At 60.4% G+C, this 16,970-nt stretch overlaps 2 protein-coding genes across 3 annotated transcripts in view; one reads left to right on the top strand and one right to left on the bottom strand.

Annotated features, from left to right (window-relative positions):
* Positions 1–16,970, top strand: part of DCTN1 (dynactin subunit 1) — a 125,793-nt gene that overhangs the window by 30,846 nt on the left and 77,977 nt on the right. The gene's annotated exons all lie outside the window — the stretch shown is intronic.
* On the bottom strand, positions 183–8,358 carry LOC310643259 (uncharacterized protein). 2 transcript variants are annotated; one of them, XM_083367496.1, is made up of 13 exons: positions 8,118–8,358; positions 5,551–5,603; positions 5,186–5,298; positions 3,954–4,028; positions 3,585–3,737; positions 3,066–3,143; positions 2,833–2,984; positions 2,663–2,717; positions 2,385–2,447; positions 2,001–2,097; positions 1,174–1,722; positions 693–772; positions 183–423 (listed from the first exon to the last, which is right to left on the bottom strand). In XM_083367496.1, the coding sequence occupies exons 1-13, from the start codon at positions 8,351–8,353 to the stop codon at positions 391–393; spliced, it is 1,737 nt and encodes a 578-aa protein (XP_083223622.1). In that variant the 5' UTR covers positions 8,354–8,358; the 3' UTR covers positions 183–390. The 2 variants fall into 2 exon arrangements, with proteins under 2 accessions (XP_083223622.1, XP_083223623.1); XM_083367497.1 differs by lacking the exon at positions 3,066–3,143.

Genomic DNA, 16,970 nt, shown 5'->3' with positions numbered 1-16,970 from the left:
AGGGCTTTGGCATCTGGGCTCTGCAGGGCTGGCTCCAGCACAGGGAGGGGGGAGGGGGGAGGTTACAGCCACACTATGCAAGACCCGCATGTCAGGGTCCAATTGCAGGCCGCCTGTGCATCTGCCACCCGACAGGACCTTCCATAAACCGGGATCTTCAGTTAAGCCAAAAAGTGGTTTATTTGCTCAGACATTGCGCGTTTGTGTGATCGCAGTCCCGTGTGAACATGCAGTGAGCCAGCCGCTGCTCTGCTCTGGCCGCAGGGGGGCACGTGGGGGCCGCCCTCGGACACAAGGGCACCTTCTCCAGGTGGGCAGGTGGGGGCAGCCCTGGGGCACCTTCTCCAAGCAGGAACCCCCGGCTCTGCTGAGCGGGCTGAAGCCGGGCAGTCAGGCCGGCCACCCATGGTTGGGCCGGTTGCCCTGCGGAAAGAAAGCAGCCGTTAGCTGACTGGCCGGAGAACTGGAGGCGGCGTATCCCCAGGTGTGAGCTGACCGGAAGGAAAGGAGGGTTGTTGTGAGAAAGGGGGCAGCCTCGGCCTTTGCGGGGAGCTTTTGCGTCTGCCCACTCTCACCCCACCCTACCTTGCGGGTGTGTTGTTGGAGTCAAAGGAAGGGAAAGGCCTGTGTGGATCTCATGAGGAGGGGTTTAAAGCAGGAGATTAAAAACAGCTATGAGTCAAGGAACCCACTTGCTCTGCTGGGCGTCTCTCGCCCTCTGACCCTCTGTGCATGGTCCCAGCCTGGCCTGGAGCAGCTCCCCGGGAAGCCCCTGGGAAAGGAAAGGGGGGGCAGAAGTCTCGTCTGGCGCATCCCCCATACCTGCCCCTCCCCATCCCCGAACCAGGCAGGGGCGATTCCTTAGCCGCAGGTCAAGCCAAACAATTCATACAAATGCCAGCAAAACGGAGACTGCTAACAAAACCTGGGACTCTCGGCTTGCAAGCCTTCTCCCCCCCCAACCCCCCCCCCCCGCCCACTGTTCAAGGAGGCAGGATCCCAACCGGAGGTGACAGAGGGTCCCAAAGCTCAAGCATCCCCCCCCCCCAATTTTGGCTGTTTACACAATCCTGCAGTGCCTGAATCTCAACCAAGTAAGCCAAAGCAGCCCCCCCCCAATGTGGCTGCTGGCCTTCTGGCTCCCCACCCCCTTGAGCAAGACTTGGGGCTTACCTTTCTTGGGGGCTGTCTCCCTTACACCAGCCCTCGGGGGAGAATCTGCTGTGGGGCTGGGCAGCTCCTCCCAGTCCATTCCCCTTCCATTGGTGCCCTGGGCTGGGCCGGGGGACACTTGCCCCTCTGGGGTGTGGCTGGGGGGTAGAGATTCCTCCGCAGGGGGGGAGCAGGGTCCCAGAGTAGTCAAAAGGGGTCTCTCCTGTCCCGGAGAGGGTTCTGGTTCAGGGGAGGGGGGCAGGTGGGGCGGCTGGGGCCGTGAGGCAGGCTCGGGAGGGATGCCATTCAAAGCCCAGGAGAGGTCTGGTGGGGGCAGGCAGGGAGGGGCGCAGTGTGGTGGTGGTGGCACTGCCTCTGCTTCGCGCTGAGCAGGCAGAGTGCCGGTGGTGGGCGAGGCTGGGTGGGGGACAGTGCTGGGCTTGGGGGCGATGGGGGGAGCTGCTGAAGCCTGGAAGCTGGCCGGGAGGTTCGGCCCTGGGGGGCGGCGAAAGATGTAAGCGGATTCCGTGAGGCTGCGCTGGTAGCGGAGGAAAGGTCGCCGCGGCACTCCTGTCCAGGCAGTGGGGAGGAGGGGGGAGAGAAGATGTTTCAGCAAAGCCAGCCTAAACACACACACACACACACACACACACACACACACAGACAGTGCACAGGCCAGTCACCTGGATTTGTGAGGGTTCAGAAGTCGCCAAGCCCTGAATTACTCAGATGTCAATGAATGTTGTGGGGGGAGACCGAGAATCCTCCCCACTCCCTACTCCATGAAGTAGTTGCCCCCTCCCACCCACCCCCAGGGGGTGAGGGCAGGGCAAAGCCAGGGTACTCACCTGGGCCCGGGTCTCCCGAGGCGGAGGAGGAGTGCCGCCGCTCTCTGGCCTGGAGGAAGCCCCTGGGTGGCTGCTGCGAGCCTGGCCCTGCCGCCTCCTGTGCCCAGAAGAACAGCCATGAGGGGGCCCAGATAACCCCCCCCAGCTTTCTCCCACCCACCCCCAGCAGAAGCAGATCCCCTGTAGATCCCCAAGGCAGGCCGCGGCTCCGCTTCCACAGGGAGGGGAGGGGCTTCGGGCAGGCTGGGGTTTGTGTGGAAGCATTTCCAGCCGGAGCCACAGGCCCCCTCCACTGAGCCACCAAGCGGGTCCCCGGCCCTCTGGCGCCCCGGCACCCTGAGCGGAGGCGTCCCTGCCAGCGGCCCCTGGCTGCCCTCTTCTCACCGGCTCCGTCTCAGTGGCCGAGCTGCGAGAACTCGTCCCGGCCAGGGCCCTCGCTTGCTCCCTCTGCCAAGGGAGAGAAGAGGAACGCTCAGCGCCAGGAAGACCCCAGTGTTGCCAGGCAGGCCTCAGTTCAACAGGTGGAGAAGAGTCACTTGCTGGACTTCAGCCTGCCAAACCTCCTTCGGCCCAGCGGATGGGACTCCCGTGGTCCCTTTCGCATCCCTGCCTACTTGTCCCCAGAGGGGGGAGGGGCCCTGCGGCCAGGGCGGGGCGCTCACCCGCCGGGCTTCTTCCCACCGGTGCTCCTCTGCTTCCCGCTGGGCCTGCTGCTTCCTGCGGAGGGAGGGGTGGAGCCACTCAGGGGACGCCTGATCTGCAAAGGGGTTGCGGGCACAGGGCAGCCGGGGAAACGGTGTGGCGGTACCTGGTGCGAGGCCCACCCGCCTACCTCTGCTCCTGGACCAGCCTCTCCCTCTCCTGCACCCGGCGCTCCCGCTCGGCTCCTTCCCGCCGCTCCTCCTCCATCCGCAGGTGCTCCCAGCGCCGCCTCTCCTCCTGGGCTCGCCTCCTCTCCTCCTGGCGCCGCTCCTCCTCCTCCCTCTGGAGGGAGGCAGAGAGGGAGGCTGGCATCCCCCCTCCCCCGCACACTGCCCTGCAGCCCTCGGGCAGCCCCCCCCTCACCTCCGCCTGTGCCCAGAAGGAGCTCCTCTTGGTGTGCAGGATCTCCAGGGCCGGGTTCGTCTTCCGGTAGTTGGTCCCCTGAGGGCAGACCGAGGGGCCCCTTGAAAGCTGCCTCTCTCACCCTCAGGTGCCCCCCCCAGGTGCAGCTGCTTAAAGGCAAATGGGCAAGATGCCCTCCACACAGGCAGCTGAGAGGGCCGCAGGGGACCCCTCCTCTCCTGTGCCAGAGCAGGGGGGCACTGAGCCGGGGGGGGGTCCTCCAGGCAACTCAGTCTCAACCTCACCCCGCCTCTTCTCTGTGCGCTGGGGAGGAAGGGGGGGAGGCCGATGTCCCCTCTTGCCCTCCCCGGAGACAGCCGCTGCCTTCCCTGGAAAAGTCCCAGGGGCCCCAGGGGGGCTGGGGGGGGCAGCCGCAGTTGCCACTGCCGGAAGCAGGCGGGAAACCTGGCCAGGGATGAGCGGGGTGCAAGCATTCGTTCCTGGGAGACCCCCCCGCCCCCTCTTTCCCTTCCTCCTTACCACCAGTTCCTCAGGGCCACCACTCGGGACCTTCTTGGGGACGGCGGCTTCTGGGGGGGGCTGTTCTGGGGGGGCCACCAGGGACAGCTGGCGGGTTAGCCCTTGCTGGGTGACCTCCTCCACCCGGCTGGCCTTCAGCACCAGGTGGGCTTCCTGCAGAGGGGGAGAGGAGGCGGGAGTGCAGGGATCCCCCCCACCCATTTGGGAAGAGCAGCTGCCCTTCCTCTCTGGGGGGAGCAGGGCCCAAATGGAGCCTCCTCCCATCCCCCCATTTCCCAACCTCTCCTGCCTTCTCTCACCCACTCCCATTTCTAGCCCAGGAGCAGCCCGGCGCCAGGAACCTCGGGCTGGTCTCTGCCCAGAACCCACCTTAAAGAAGGCCCGGATGGCCGGCAGGTGCCCAGCGCAAGCTTCTTGGCGCGAGTCCAGGACTTCCTCGCCAACCTAGTGCCAAAGGGGGAGCCAGGGGGCCACCTCAAAGACTCCTCAAAGACAATTTTAGCGGGCCCTTCCAGAGACCCCCAGCTGTAGCCTCCCGTGTCCTTTGGGCTGTTCCCCAGCAAGATCGGCATGGCTCTCCCGGGGGCAGCCCCCCCCCCCAAAAGGGAGCCACAAAAGAATTGGAGATGAGGCACAGCAAGCCCTTCTGGGCATACCAGAGTTCCTCCGTTGGTGCACTCTGGAAAATCCCAGCTCTTTCAAGACTGAACTTCTGGAGGGGCAGGGGTGGGTGGGTGGGGTGGGGGATAGCAGAGGAGAGAGGCCTTCGCTCAGATCCAGCACTCCTTTCTTCCTTGGGAGGTCACGAGGAAATGCACTCTGTACGCGCTCCATACGTCTGCCTCTTCCAGGGTTCTTTTGGAGACGGGACCTGCCACGTCCAATGGCTCTTGGCCAGCTAAAAATGCTCCTCCAGCCTCCCCCTCCCAAGTCCCTTGAGTTCAGGTGTCCTTGGCACAAAGGGGCTCCGCCCACTCGCCTTCCTGCCCTCCAAGTGCTCCGCCCACTCCACCCCACTGTCTGGCCTTGAGCAGCCTCAGAAGTGGGAGCTGCGAACCTGGGCTCTTGTACGGCCAGCCCTTCTTGAGGGAGGCTCTTCTCAGACGGCCGGCGTCTGGCCCTCCTGGAGGCGGCCGCTTCTATTGAGTGGTGGACAGGAAAAGGGGGGGCTGTGTCGGGGCTCACCTCCCTGCCAGAGCCGTAGGCAGGCCGCGCATCCTAGCCAGCGTCCACTTTGTCCTGCTGCAAGCCCAGGAAGTGGGTTGGGCATGGTTTCGTGGTCTGCAGCTCCCACAGAGGAAATTCATCCATTCCCCCAAAGCAAGGCATTCTCCCCCCCCCCCGTGAATAGCCTGCCCCTCTATCCCCTCTAGGCAGAGTGAACAATGGGGACAAACATCACAATGGCCCAAGAAGGGGGTCCGGGAGGACTTCCTGCCCTGGGAAGATGGAGGCCGGAGCGATCCTGGCTGGGACCGACTGTGCCAGGCCCAGATTCAGGTCCCCCGAGAGGCATCTGGGCACCGCCTCTCTTGCTCTCTTCAGCTGCAAGCCACACACCCCTCGACCCCCCCCCCCAGCTCCCCCTCTTCCACTCTCACCCAGTGGATCAGGATGACGCGTGGCACCCCTGTGGCGGGCTCAGACAGGCGGCACAGCCCATACATGATGCACCCACTTTGGAAGCGCCTGGCCAGTTCCTCAGGGCCTCCTCCTGCGGGGGGGAGGGGGGGGCTGGGTCAGGCACAGGGGCTCCAGGCTCCAAGCCCACCGGCTTCTGCCAATACTTCCCCCCCACCCCTTCCCAGGGAGCTGCCCTGTTGTTTCCAGCAGATCCAGCCCACCCCGCCAGCAGGGCGGGCAGAGTGGAGCCCTCTCCTGCCTCCCCTGGAGGCTGGTCGGACTGAGAAGGGCCCGGCTGCCCCCTGTGCCATCTGTGGGGGGAGGGAGGAGGTTCCGGCCTTACCCCCCGAGTCCAGCAGCTTCAGCTCGTTGGCCTTTTGGTAGGCAAAGAGGGCCCTGAGTGTCGGAGAGACAGAGAGAGAGAGAGGGAGGGAGGGAGGGAGGGGCTGGCATTAGGAATCAGTCTGGGGGGGACCCAGGCCAGGGGCCCCCATCCCTTTGCAAGAGGTATGGCCATCTTCCTCGGGGGCCCTGAACAAGAGGGTCGGTGGCAGCCCAATCCCAGCCAGGCCTTCCTTTGGGTGCCTTGGACTGAAGGGGGGGGCTCCTCCTCCACCCAGTTGCCTCCTCATTTCTGGCCTCGGAAAGGCAAAGCCCGTTTGCGCTGCTGGACTTTGCATTTTGGCTTCCTTGTCTCGGCTGCCTGGCACGGCTGCTTCCCCCAAGGGCCCACAGACCGACCGACTGCTGCAGTTGGTGTGTTTGTACCAGCTGCAGAGAACATTTGGGCCCAGCTCCACAGCGCCAGCCCTCCCGCACAGCTGCACTCGGTCTGGGCACCAGATGAGGCAAGGCGGGCATGCCCACGGCCCTCCCCTTTTGTGACTGGAGGAAGGGAAGGGACCCTGCGGGGGGGGGGGGGGGAGGCCACAGAGAGACTTCCTGGCTCCACCCAAAACAGATTCCCTTGGCAGCCGCTGGGGAGCTTCGGCTGGGCCCTTGGCAGGTGGAACCCCCACCCCCCAGTTGCTTCCCCTTCCCCGTCTCTCCCTCTGAACAGGAGGAAGGACATCCGCTCTCAGACAATGGCGGCTGAAGGGGCTGCATGGAGGAAGGGCGGAGGGGGGCCCTGCCTGCAGATGGGGGGGTAGTCCTCCACCGGGACTTAAGAAGGAGGTGACCCCTGCATGCCCCTCCCGCTGTGCTTCCAGCAGCCTCACGGGGGGGGGGGGAGAGGATGGCCTTGGGGGGAGGGGGGCTGGCATGGGATGAAAACACAGCTGGCTCCTTCCTTTCCCGCTGGGGAAGCCAAGGCCACAGAGCCCCCCCTCCCCTCCCCATGTCTTGCAGATCCTCCTGCACAGGCGTGTGCTAGCCCCATCCTGCCTTCCTGGGGCTGGGCTTGGTCACTGAGCAGGAGTAACACGCCCGGGTGGTGCCAAGTGCCCTCCAAGGAAAAGGCCAGAGGCTGGGCCCAATGGGGGAGGGCAGCTCCTGGCTCTCCTTCGCCCCACCCGCCCTGTCTCTCGCTCTGAAACAGACCCAAACCCCACAACCTCTGCTGACGCCTCACCCCGGCCTTGGCCTCCCTCCACGTGTGCACTCGCAGTGCTTGTGGGGAGAAGGGTGGTGATTGCACGCCTGTCTCTAGTGCCAGAGGACACGCAGAAGAGCCTGGAGCTGAGCTGCTCTCCTGCTAAAGGTTTGGCTTCAGCGGCCGTCTCAGCCGGGCCCTCCCTACAGCAGCCTGGGCAGCAGGACCCCGGCAGGATCAGGCCCCTGGAGCAGCGGGGCTGCCTCCCGTTCTCCTGGCTGGCTGGGCTCCTGGCAGGCCCTTAAAGAGCGCAGAAGGGAAAAGCTGCCAGAGGAGCCTTCCGGGACGGGGCCCAGGGCCTGGAGGCTTCTGCCTCCTGCTGCTGCTGCTGGGAACTCCCATCTGGCCCTCCAAACTGCAGGGCTGGCAGAGCTGAGCTCCCCTGCTTTCCATTCTCCAGCCTGGCCTCCCACACCCTGACGCTGGCACCCGGGGCGACGGGACGGAGCTCAGCTGCCCTTTCTCTCCCATGGAGGGTGGTGGGGAAAGAGGCATGGGGGGCACAGCTGGCACCCACCAGTCTGCCCCAGACACACAGCACTTCACCCCCCCCCGACCAGAAGCTCCCGGGCTGGGGGGGGGGGGGGAGAAGAGGCTGGCAAAGCGGATGGGAGCAGCAGCATCAGCAGCGCCGCCTGCTGGCTGAAGGGCGCCTCCTGCAGCCCAGGATGGCCTCGGGACGGCGGCGCTCGAACCCCCCAGCAGCTTCCTCGGCCGGCCGGGACTGGCGAGGCCGGGAATTGAAGGGGCGAGGCCGGCGGTGGGGCTGGCCGTGCTGTGAGGGACATCCCAGGACTGCTCTTCTCCCGTCGGCGGAGGGCTCGGGAGGGCCGAAGCGGGTGGGTCGGCCCTCCCTCCCTCCCTCCCTGCCCGGCTCCTTCCCTTTGGACTCTCCGCCCGAGTTTTACCCGGGAATTTCCGGGGGGCGAAGCGGTTTCGGGGCCGGGCTGCCTTCCAGGGGGCAAAGGGCAGGAGCCGTTGCGGGAGGCGAGGCGAGGCGACTGGCGAAAAGGCCACCCGCTGCTCCGGTCCCCGGGAGACCCAGCCGCTCTGCCGGCCTCTCAGCGCCACGCAACTTCTCTCGCTCGCGAGACGCGCCACGCCACGGGACCCCTCCCGGTCCGGGGGCCGAAGCGAGAGCGGGGTCGCGCTTGCCCTGCTCTGTCCGGGCCCCCGCCGGGGGTCCCCGAGTTCCGGCCCCGCAGAGACCACCGTGAGCAGCGTGCCCGCCCGGCCGGGAGCGGTAGACGGGAGCGGAGTCCGCGCACCGGAGCCCTCGGCACCGGCCGCCCCGGAAGGGCAGCGGCGCCACTCACCAGCTGGCGGCCGCTCGGCCGTTCACCACGTCGTTCTTGGCGGCCAGCAGCGCCAGGCCGTGCTTGTCCAGGTCCACGGCGGTGCTGCCCATCGCGAGACCCCCGACGGCGACGGACCGCGGCTCCGAGGTGGCGGCGGCAGGCCGTGAAGAGGCCTCCCCGCCCCAGCCCACTGCGGGGAGGGACCGGCGGGACCGCGAAATCGCGGCGGGGCGGGGCGGGGCGGGGCACCACATCCTGGAAAGCCAAGCCCGCGCCGACTCGGGGCAGGACGCCCTCCCCGCGCCGGGCTCACTGCTTTGCCCTGTGGCCTCGCACGCGCGTCTCGAGAGGCTTGGCCTGGGGAAGGGCCCGCGCGCGGGGAAGGAGGGCAGGACGGGGCCAGGTCTTGAAATTAAATCTCTGCACTCGTTGCCTCCGGCGTGGGAAACGCCCCGGACATGTCGGACGGACCTTCCGTGGCCCAGCATTGCGAGGCCCGTGAAGCCCCCTGAGCAGGGGCCAAGCTGAGGCTGGGCTTTCCCGCAAGGGCAGATCCTGGAGAGACCCCGGGCTGAGCCCCTTTCTGGGTGTCTGTGGTTAGGAAGAGCCGCGACCGTTTCAAGAGGCAGAAGCGGCCTGCTGCAAACCGTATCCTTTCCCCTCCCCCACAGCAGCCGACCTCCCCCCCCAAGAATCCCAGGGGCTTTGGGGGAGGGGAGCCTGGAGGAGGACCTGCCTTTTCCTTGGCTGCAGCTTGGGAGAAGCAGGTGTCCCCATTCCCCCCTCTTTCCACCCTGCTGGACACCACCCTGTGGCTCCTACAGCCCCCCTCCAAGAATCCTCCATTAGAGAAGGTTTGGGGCATTCTGCAAGCCCCCCTTGGGACCGTCTGGCTGGCCCTTTGGCAGACCTGGCTGGGAACCAGCCACCCAGCCCCTTCCCTTTGCCTTATTTGGTCAATGAAATGATCTCCCGAGCACAAAGTCCTTTTTTCCTTTTACAGCTGCAGAGGCTGGCTCCTGTTCGGACACCTCGGCTGGGGCATTGTGCTGGCTGGAGGACAACCCAGAGGCCAGGCTAAGGCCCTCCGTGGAGGCCTGCCAGTTGGAGCCTCCCTTCCTCAGGGTGCCTTTGGCAACCAGCCCCAGGCCGCCTCTGATTCCAGGGCTCCCGCATGGGGGGCTGTGAACAGGAGGCTGGGTGGCCACTGTGGGGGCAGGAGGCTGGCCCAGATGAGATGGGAAGCAGAAGCCCCCTTATGCTCCCTGGCATTTAAGGGGATCTGGTCTCAGTTGCAGAGTCCCCTTGGTGGCCCCTTGAGGCTCCTCCTTCGGGGGGGGAGTAAGGCAGAAAGGAACTTCTCCACGATCCCTGCTCTGTTCCACCCCCTCTAAGGTTTCAGGCCACTGCGCTGGTCCACAGAAGCAGAGAGAGGCAACTGGGGAATACTCTCTGCACTTCTCCCCTCGTGGTGTTCCTTCCCCCAGCTGAGTGACGCAAGAGAGCCCCCTCCGGCCACTGCAAGGGTGTGCCCATCCGGGACTGGTGCCATGGTCAAAGGGAGGAGAGGTGGGGGAGAACCCAACTGGCCGTCCCAGGCCAAGACCTCCTGGTCAGATCCCACCGGCCTTTCAGGCAGGAAGGAGACGTCGGTCCAAATCAGTTGCTTGGTTTGCAGTCATTCCTGGGTCAAATCTGCGCCCAGTGCAATTCCCTTCCTGGCCCAAAATCAGCCCTCTGGACTCTCGCCAGAGGGTCTCTGCAGGCGGCCCAAGGGGCCTCTGGACGGCCAGGGGGATGGTGGTCTGCAGAAGAGGGAGGGCAGAACCCACGTCCACAACCAGGCAGGGGTGGGGGTGCTTGGAATCTCTTTGGAGACACTTTCCGTGCCCCCCCAATAGCCGCAGAGGGATTCCTCCATCGCTCCTGGTGAAGCCGGTTCTGCCTGGTGTGAATGCTCCGCTTCTCCTCCTCAGCCGGGCCCAGCACAAGATGCTTTCCTGCCCCAAATGACAGAGAAGCGGCAGCTCCCCCCATCCCTGAGGGCAGGTCAGTGGCTGTGCGCCACATTCTCTCCTCCACTCTTGGGCTGTGCTGCAGGGGAGGGGGTTGCTGTCCTGCCCCACTCCCACCCTTGGCTTAAACCAAGGGCGTGCATGTAAGATGCCCACAGGGCTCAGGGAAGAAAAACCAAATGCACACACACACACACACACACACACACAAGGTGGGTGGCACCGGGCTCAGGAGCAGTAAGTGGGAGAATATCCGTGTGTCCTAGTGGACAATCACGTAAATGTGAGCCAGCTGTGTGCTGCAGCTGCAAAAAAAGCCAATGCAATCGGCTGCATCAACAGAGGGATAGAATCAAGATCACGTGAAGTACTAATACCACTTTACAATGCCTTGGTAAGGCCACACCTGGAATACCGTATCCAGTTTTGGTTGTCGCAATGTAACAAAGATGTAGAGAGTCTAGAAAGAGTGCAGAGAAGAGCAAGAAAGATGATTAGGGGCCTGGAGGCTAAAATGCGAAGAACGGTTGCAGGAATTGGGTAGGTCTAGTTTTATGAGGAGAAGGACGAGGGGTGGCGTGACAGCCGTCTTCCACTATTCCAAGGGCTGCCACAGAAAAAAGAGGGTCAACCTATTCTGCAGAACACCTGAGGGCAGGAGAAGAAGCAACGGATGGAAACTAAAGAAGGAAAAATCCAACCTAGAATTAAGGAGAAACTTCCTAACAGTGAGGACAATTGGCCAGTGGAACAGAAGTTGCCTCCAGAAATCGTGGGCGCTCCGTCCCTGGAGGTTTTTAAGAAGAGGCTGGTCTGTCACTTGTCTGAAAAGGTATAGGTTCTTCTGCTTGAGCAGGGGGTTGGACTAGAAGACCTCCAAGGTCCCTTCCTGTCATTTGAATCTGCTTGATATGGGGTGGTGTCCTGTTCAACCCCCCCCCCCCGCCCAGAGCACCCAGTGCAGCAATCTCTCTGGCGACACCAGCCCAGGGCTTTCCTGCCCTGACCCAGGGCCAGAGGGTTGTGGGGGCCTTTCTTCCTGCCCCACCCCATCCTCATTTTCAAACTCAGGCCCTGGTACGTACAGCTGCATTTAATTCTTTCTTCTTTTTAAACTAAAATGTTTTCCTGGCATTCCATCTGCCTTCCTGTAACTTGAATGCATTATTCTGCACCCTCCATTCTTGCCCGTCTTTGGTCTCTGAAGGTCTCTGAAGACCCCCGCTGTCCCTCCCCAGACTCCACATTTTAGGCCCCTCCCATCCCCCGCTCCATTCCGGTTCCCTTTCTCTGCCCGAGTTTGGACTCCCTTGGAACGACTGGGACCCACAGCTGCACAGGGGGCCCCACCGGCGTCTCCACCCCGGCAGAACCGAGTGGAAATATTTCTGTGATTGGGAAATGATCCTTGATGGGTCCATCCTGGATCCTTCCTGGAACTGCATTTGCCCTTTTTACAACCCTACCAGGCAGCTGATCCATATTTCATTTGCAATTCATTGTTATTATCCCAGTAACTTTTCCACAAGAGATATTACTAAGTCAGCTCCTTCCTCTATTGATTGTATTTTTTCTTGAGCTCTTTTTTCCTTCTTGTCTCTCTATTCAATCTTTTAAATCTCTTTGTATTTATGTTTTTAATTGTAAGTCACCCAGAAACACTTTTCAGGGTGAGATGAAGGGCATATATACATTTAAGAAATCAATTAATCAACATTTGGTGAACATTTATCTCCATTAAAGTTCTATGCTATTATTGTGACTGCTGGCTGCGCTGACAGACGTTGAGATTCGGCATTTTTATCCACCTGCCCAAGGACCTGGGATAGAGGTGTATTTTCCGCAGGATCTCAACTGTTTCCAGTGAAGCTGCCTTTTGCAATTGACCGACAGGGTGTTTGTCAATGCTGATGATGTTCAAGTGGTTCTCCAGAGGGTTTTGGGGGGATTGCGTGTGCGATGAAGCCAGGGGGTCTGACTCTTTGGGGAAACTTCTTCTATCCTTTGGATGATAATGTTCAGGGATCTCCCTCTCCCTACTAGGGAAAAGAGCCACTCAGAAAGACATGAATTAGCCTAGCAAAATTTCTTCTTCACAATCCCAAGCTGACCTGGCAGCCACTGCCCGGTTTTTGAGAAGCCTCCAGACCGGCCTCTTCCTCCTCTGCTTGGGAATCTCCCAAGGAGCTTCAGGTCAATGGAGGGAAGGGGCTTTTCTGCAAATAACATTGTTCCGCTGACTGGCCAGTATTTCTCTGGATCCCTCCTCCCACCTGCCCCCTTGGTCTCTTCATCGCTTCTCAAGGCTGGGGCACAAAGAAGATATAAAGATTCAGAGGCCATCAGCGAGATCTGTTGGCAGCCGAGGACGCAACCTGCGGCTCTGAGCATCTTCCAGATCAGTGCCGGGCTTGGGATCCTGCTCTTCCCGATGGCCCAGGGGAAATCCTCTCCTGCCCGGAGACCACAGGGTTCCCAAACCATTGGCAATGGGGTGTCTTCTTTGCCACTCGCCTTCTGCCCAACCGAACGCCTGGGTTACTTTCAGCCTGGGTTTGTCCTTCTTAGCATCACCTATACACCTTCCCCTTGGCTGGACAGCTGACACGTGATCCCAACAACCATATTGTCGTTCTTTGTGCTTCCACATGCGGGGAAGTTCATTCACCTGACCTCTGAGCAGGGATGGAGTGCAGAGTGGGCCTCCACCTCTCTTTCCCTTCCTTTTGATCAGACGGCAGCTTCAGCTGCTGAAGCCACATCTACGTTCACCGTCATGTTTGCCCTCCAAGCTGGACCCTGAAAAAGGCTGGGCAGATTCCTTAGCAGAGGAATTCCTTAGGAGAGCCAGCACAGTCCCCACCCCGCCCCTGCACTGCCTTGTTTGGCCTCCTCTTTTGCTTGGGGTTCCTTCAGCCCCACCCCAAGCCAGCCTCTGCTATCCAACACGCTCCCCCTCTTGGGGAGAAGAGGGCCCCCTTCCCCACCCCACCAGGAGCCCCTGCTAATGGGGGACTCGGCCCTGGGAGTGGCCCTTCCCAGCATGCCACACATTTGCCCTGCCAAATCCAGGCTCCGCCCCCTGGGTCCTGGGGGCCGGATGGCCCTGGCCATTGGCCGCACCGTCCATTAGAAGGGGCGGGGGTGGGGGCGCTGTGGGGCTTCTTTCTCCCTTTGCCAGGTTGGGAGCGCCCTCTAGGGGCACAAGGGAGTCAAGACGGCGAGTCCCCCGCAGCTTCCACTTCCCCCACCGGCCGCAGGAGGAGGCGGGGAGACCGGAGGGAAAAGGCGCTCCCGGCGCTGTCTCGCCCGGCGGACTGCGAGCGCGGATTCCCCCTTGAGGAAACGGCCCCTCAGCGGAGGGCGGGATTTGCTGCCTGCCCGGGAGGGGGCCTTGACGAAGGCCAGGCCCGGTCGCGGGTGGCTGCTGCTTCAGACCTGAGAGAATAGGAAGCCGGGGGGGGGGGGAAGCCCAGCCCGGCCCGGCCCCTTTGGAAGCCTCCGGAGCAGCCTGCAGTTGAAACTGACGCCCCCTGCCCCCCCCCCTGGCCTGGCCTGGCCTTCCCTCCCATTTTCAGAGGAAGGGTGACAGGTGCTTTTGCAGATGCCTTTGGGGGCCAAGTGAAGGACCCGGCCTGGGGGCTGTTGCCCTCTTCTGCAGAGGTCGAGAGAAGCCCCCCCCCCCCCCCGCAGGAGAGCATAGGGGAGACTCTGGGCAAGGGGAAGGGCAAATAACAGAGGCCGGCTGGGGCTCCGGCCCCACCAAGGCTGGGCTGCAGAAGGCCAGGAGAGCAAAGCCATTTTCTCACACTCTGGGTGAAGCTGTGCTAAAGGGCAAAAGATTGGCAGGTGGCTCTTTCCTTTATTTAGATTTATATTCAGTAGAGCCGCCTAACCTGCAAACAGCCATTTTGGGTGGCCTTAGATACACGTGAGATACAAGACACCAAGCGCATACTACACAACGCTGCATAATAAAGCAACCACATGCTTCATACAAATTCCTTTCACGTCAGACTCACCCAATCTCTGTCAAATGCAGCATACGTGATGCATGAATCATTTCTGTGGAATTTGCAAGCCTGGCTTTGGGTCTCCATAGCGCATGTGTGGTGCAAACAAGCCAATAATGGCTTCTTTGGCAAAGCAAGGCTTGTCACTCGTGTGAACCTCCGAGGGGATTCTCAATCCTCCTCCAGGTCACGATTGTCCCAAAGTGCTTTTTCCGAAAGGCAACTGGAGTTTCTTGCTTTTTTATTCTTTGAAAACTGAAGAAGCTTCTTGGATGAGAAGGGAAATATTTTCAAGGAAAAAACCAAGAAAGTCCAGTTGCCTTTTGGGAAAAGCACCTTTGGAACACACCTGGGAATCCACTGAAAAACGGAGGAACCCCTGGCCTGCTGCAGCCATGAGACTGTGGGGTGACGCGAGGGTGGTCACTAGCCTGGTGGCCAAAAAAGGGGTGGGTGAGCAGCTTACCCCTCCTTGGTGTTTCTGGGGAATCTCAGCAGGAGAGGACAAGAGCTGCTAAGCAAGAGCCCAGGGGAGGCAGGAGAAGCCCTCAGGCCCGTCTAGCCCTTCGGAGACTGTGAGCTCAGCAACCTGTTCCAAAACAGCCATACTGAGGCTGGCCACAGACTCTTCTTGTTGTTGTTGTTAGTTGCGAAGTCGTGTCCGACCCATCGCAACCCCATGGACAACGTTCCTCCAGGCCTTCCTGTCCTCTACCATCTTCTGGAGTCCATTTAAGCTCAGGCCTTCTGCTTCAGGGACTCCATCCAGCCACCTCATTCTCTGTCGTCCCTTTCTTCTCTTGCCCTCAACCTTTCCCAGCATTAGGCTCTTCTCCAGTGAGTCCTTCCTTCTCATCAGGTGGCCAAAGGATTTGAGTTTCAACTTCAGGATCTGGCCTTCTAAAGAGCAGTCAGGGTTGATCTCCTCTAGGACTGACCGGTTTGATCGGCTCTAGGCAAGACCAAAAGCTCTCATGTCCCTTTGTCTTCCTTTTGAGTCCCGATGCCGAACTTGGGTCTGTTAATTCTTTTGCAGAGAGTTTGTGCCATTTGTGTAACCTGTGATGGGGGTGTTGGCATAGATGTGAAGTCAAAGTAGACACCTGGGCTTGTTGCTGAGTCTGGCTCCCAGGTTAGCCTCTCTGGTTGTTCCCTGATGCTTATCAGAAGCCACTGCGTATTGGGTGCTTGCCTGAATGCTTGTGGGGAAGAGGGGGCCTTCTCGCCTAAGGCCAGAGAAAGTGCAATATAGTTATCCAGGATGGCTTGTGGGTCATGAGTTGAGAAGTCTGGGTGATGTTCTGTTGTTGTTTCTATGGTCCCTCTTTTAATCTGTCCTCCCCGGAAATCGATCAGACTCTATTGATTCATCTATTGATCGTGTTGGTGGGCCTCAGTCTGCCTGCTTTAATTCCAACAGATGTGCATCTCTGTCGAGCATGTCAGAAGAGATGCAGGCGGGGCCCAGAGACTGGGTGTGGATTGGGGGGGATTGCGGGGGGGGGTGCTCTAGGCGGAATATGGAATCCCTGGGTTGATATGGCCATTAGAAATAAATTTACAGTGATGCCAAGGAAGTGGATTTGTTCTTAGGTAGCTCTAGACCAGGGATAGGCAACCTTGGCTCTTTTATGACTCGTGGACTTCGACTCCCAGAATTCCTGAGCCAGCTATGCTGAGGGGAAAGGGAGAGGTTTACAAGCTGAGCCACGCTGGCTCAGGAATTCTGGGAGTCAAAGTCCACCAGTCATAAAAGAGCCAAGGTTGCCTACCCCTGCTCTAGGCCAGTGTTTCTCAACCTTGGCAACTTGAAGACATATGGACTTCAACTCCCAGAATTCCCCAGCCAGATTCCATATGTCCTGAAGTTGCCAAGGCTGAGAAACAGGTCCAGCCTGAAGTTGATGGGGATGGTGATAACTGTTGACGCCATAATGGAATTTGATAAAAAAAATTCATTTCCCGGGCATTCCATGGCTGATGAAAACGTCATCAATGAAGAAGCAGCTCCAGGGAGCAACAGTTAGGAGGTTCTCCTTCTAGACCAACCATGGAGATGTTGATGCATTTAGGACCCGTCAGAGAAGCTGTGCCACTCAGTTGCAGCAACACTTTATCGCCAAAGGTAAAATAGTTCTGGGTTAGTCCGCGGACACAGAGTCTGTTGGGCAGGCAGCCTGTTTCAGCATCAGGGACGATGCTCTTGATGGCTCAAAGCCATTTTTGTGCAAGAGGTTCCTCAGCATCCGCGGTGGCCAGACTGATGTCCTTAGGTAGGAGGGTGCCCATGGAGCTCAGCCCCCCTCGGTGTCATTAGGCAGCTGGGAGTGCAAGGGAAGTCAGTCTTCCCACCCCTCCCCCTCTAGGCTCAAACAGATGCCTCTCGAAGGAGGGGGGGGCTAACACAACCAGACTTACAAGATTTAATTATTATAACCCATCTGAATAAAAGTAGCTTTAGCCGTCTGCTGGAGTTGACATCTAGTGCTCGTCTACAAGTTCATGAATATTTAATAAATACATTCACAGAAATAATTAAAAAATATTAAAAAGCAAGGCCATCAAAAGCCCTCATCCAGCAATGCCCCCAGTGGTGACACAGCTGGCAGAACTCGATTTGCTGGCCCGGTGGAAATCCAGCTGCCAGCCGTGCAGATCTTGCTCTTTTTTCAGAAGGGCCCTAAACTTGTAAGCAGCCCACTGAAGACTTGATGAGCAAGATGGAAATGGCCAGCTGGGCATTATTTGGGCAGACCCCGCTGCAGAACAGGGGCAGCCCAACCAGATCTGAACCCCGAAGGAGTGGCAAAGAGTGCCAAGGCTGATTCAGAGCAAAAACTGCT

This window comes from Vipera ursinii (assembly GCF_947247035.1).
Source record: "Vipera ursinii genome assembly, chromosome: 7".
Classification (NCBI taxonomy): domain Eukaryota; kingdom Metazoa; phylum Chordata; class Lepidosauria; order Squamata; family Viperidae; genus Vipera; species Vipera ursinii.
The sequence above is the reverse complement of the archived record's forward strand: the minus strand, read 5'-3'. Positions and strand labels throughout refer to the sequence as shown.

Excerpts from the sequence above, each read along its gene's own strand:
- LOC310643259 (XM_083367496.1), bottom strand. The coding sequence starts at position 8,353 with ATGTGGTGCCCCGCCCCGCCCCGCCCCGCCGCGATTTCGCGGTCCCGC. Across the intron at positions 2,448-2,662 it reads GGTGGGAAGAAGCCCGGCGG|AGGGAGCAAGCGAGGGCCCT; the intron begins GTGAGCGCCCCG and ends CTCCCTTGGCAG. Across the intron at positions 1,723-2,000 it reads CTCGGGAGACCCGGGCCCAG|GAGTGCCGCGGCGACCTTTC; the intron begins GTGAGTACCCTG and ends CTGCCTGGACAG.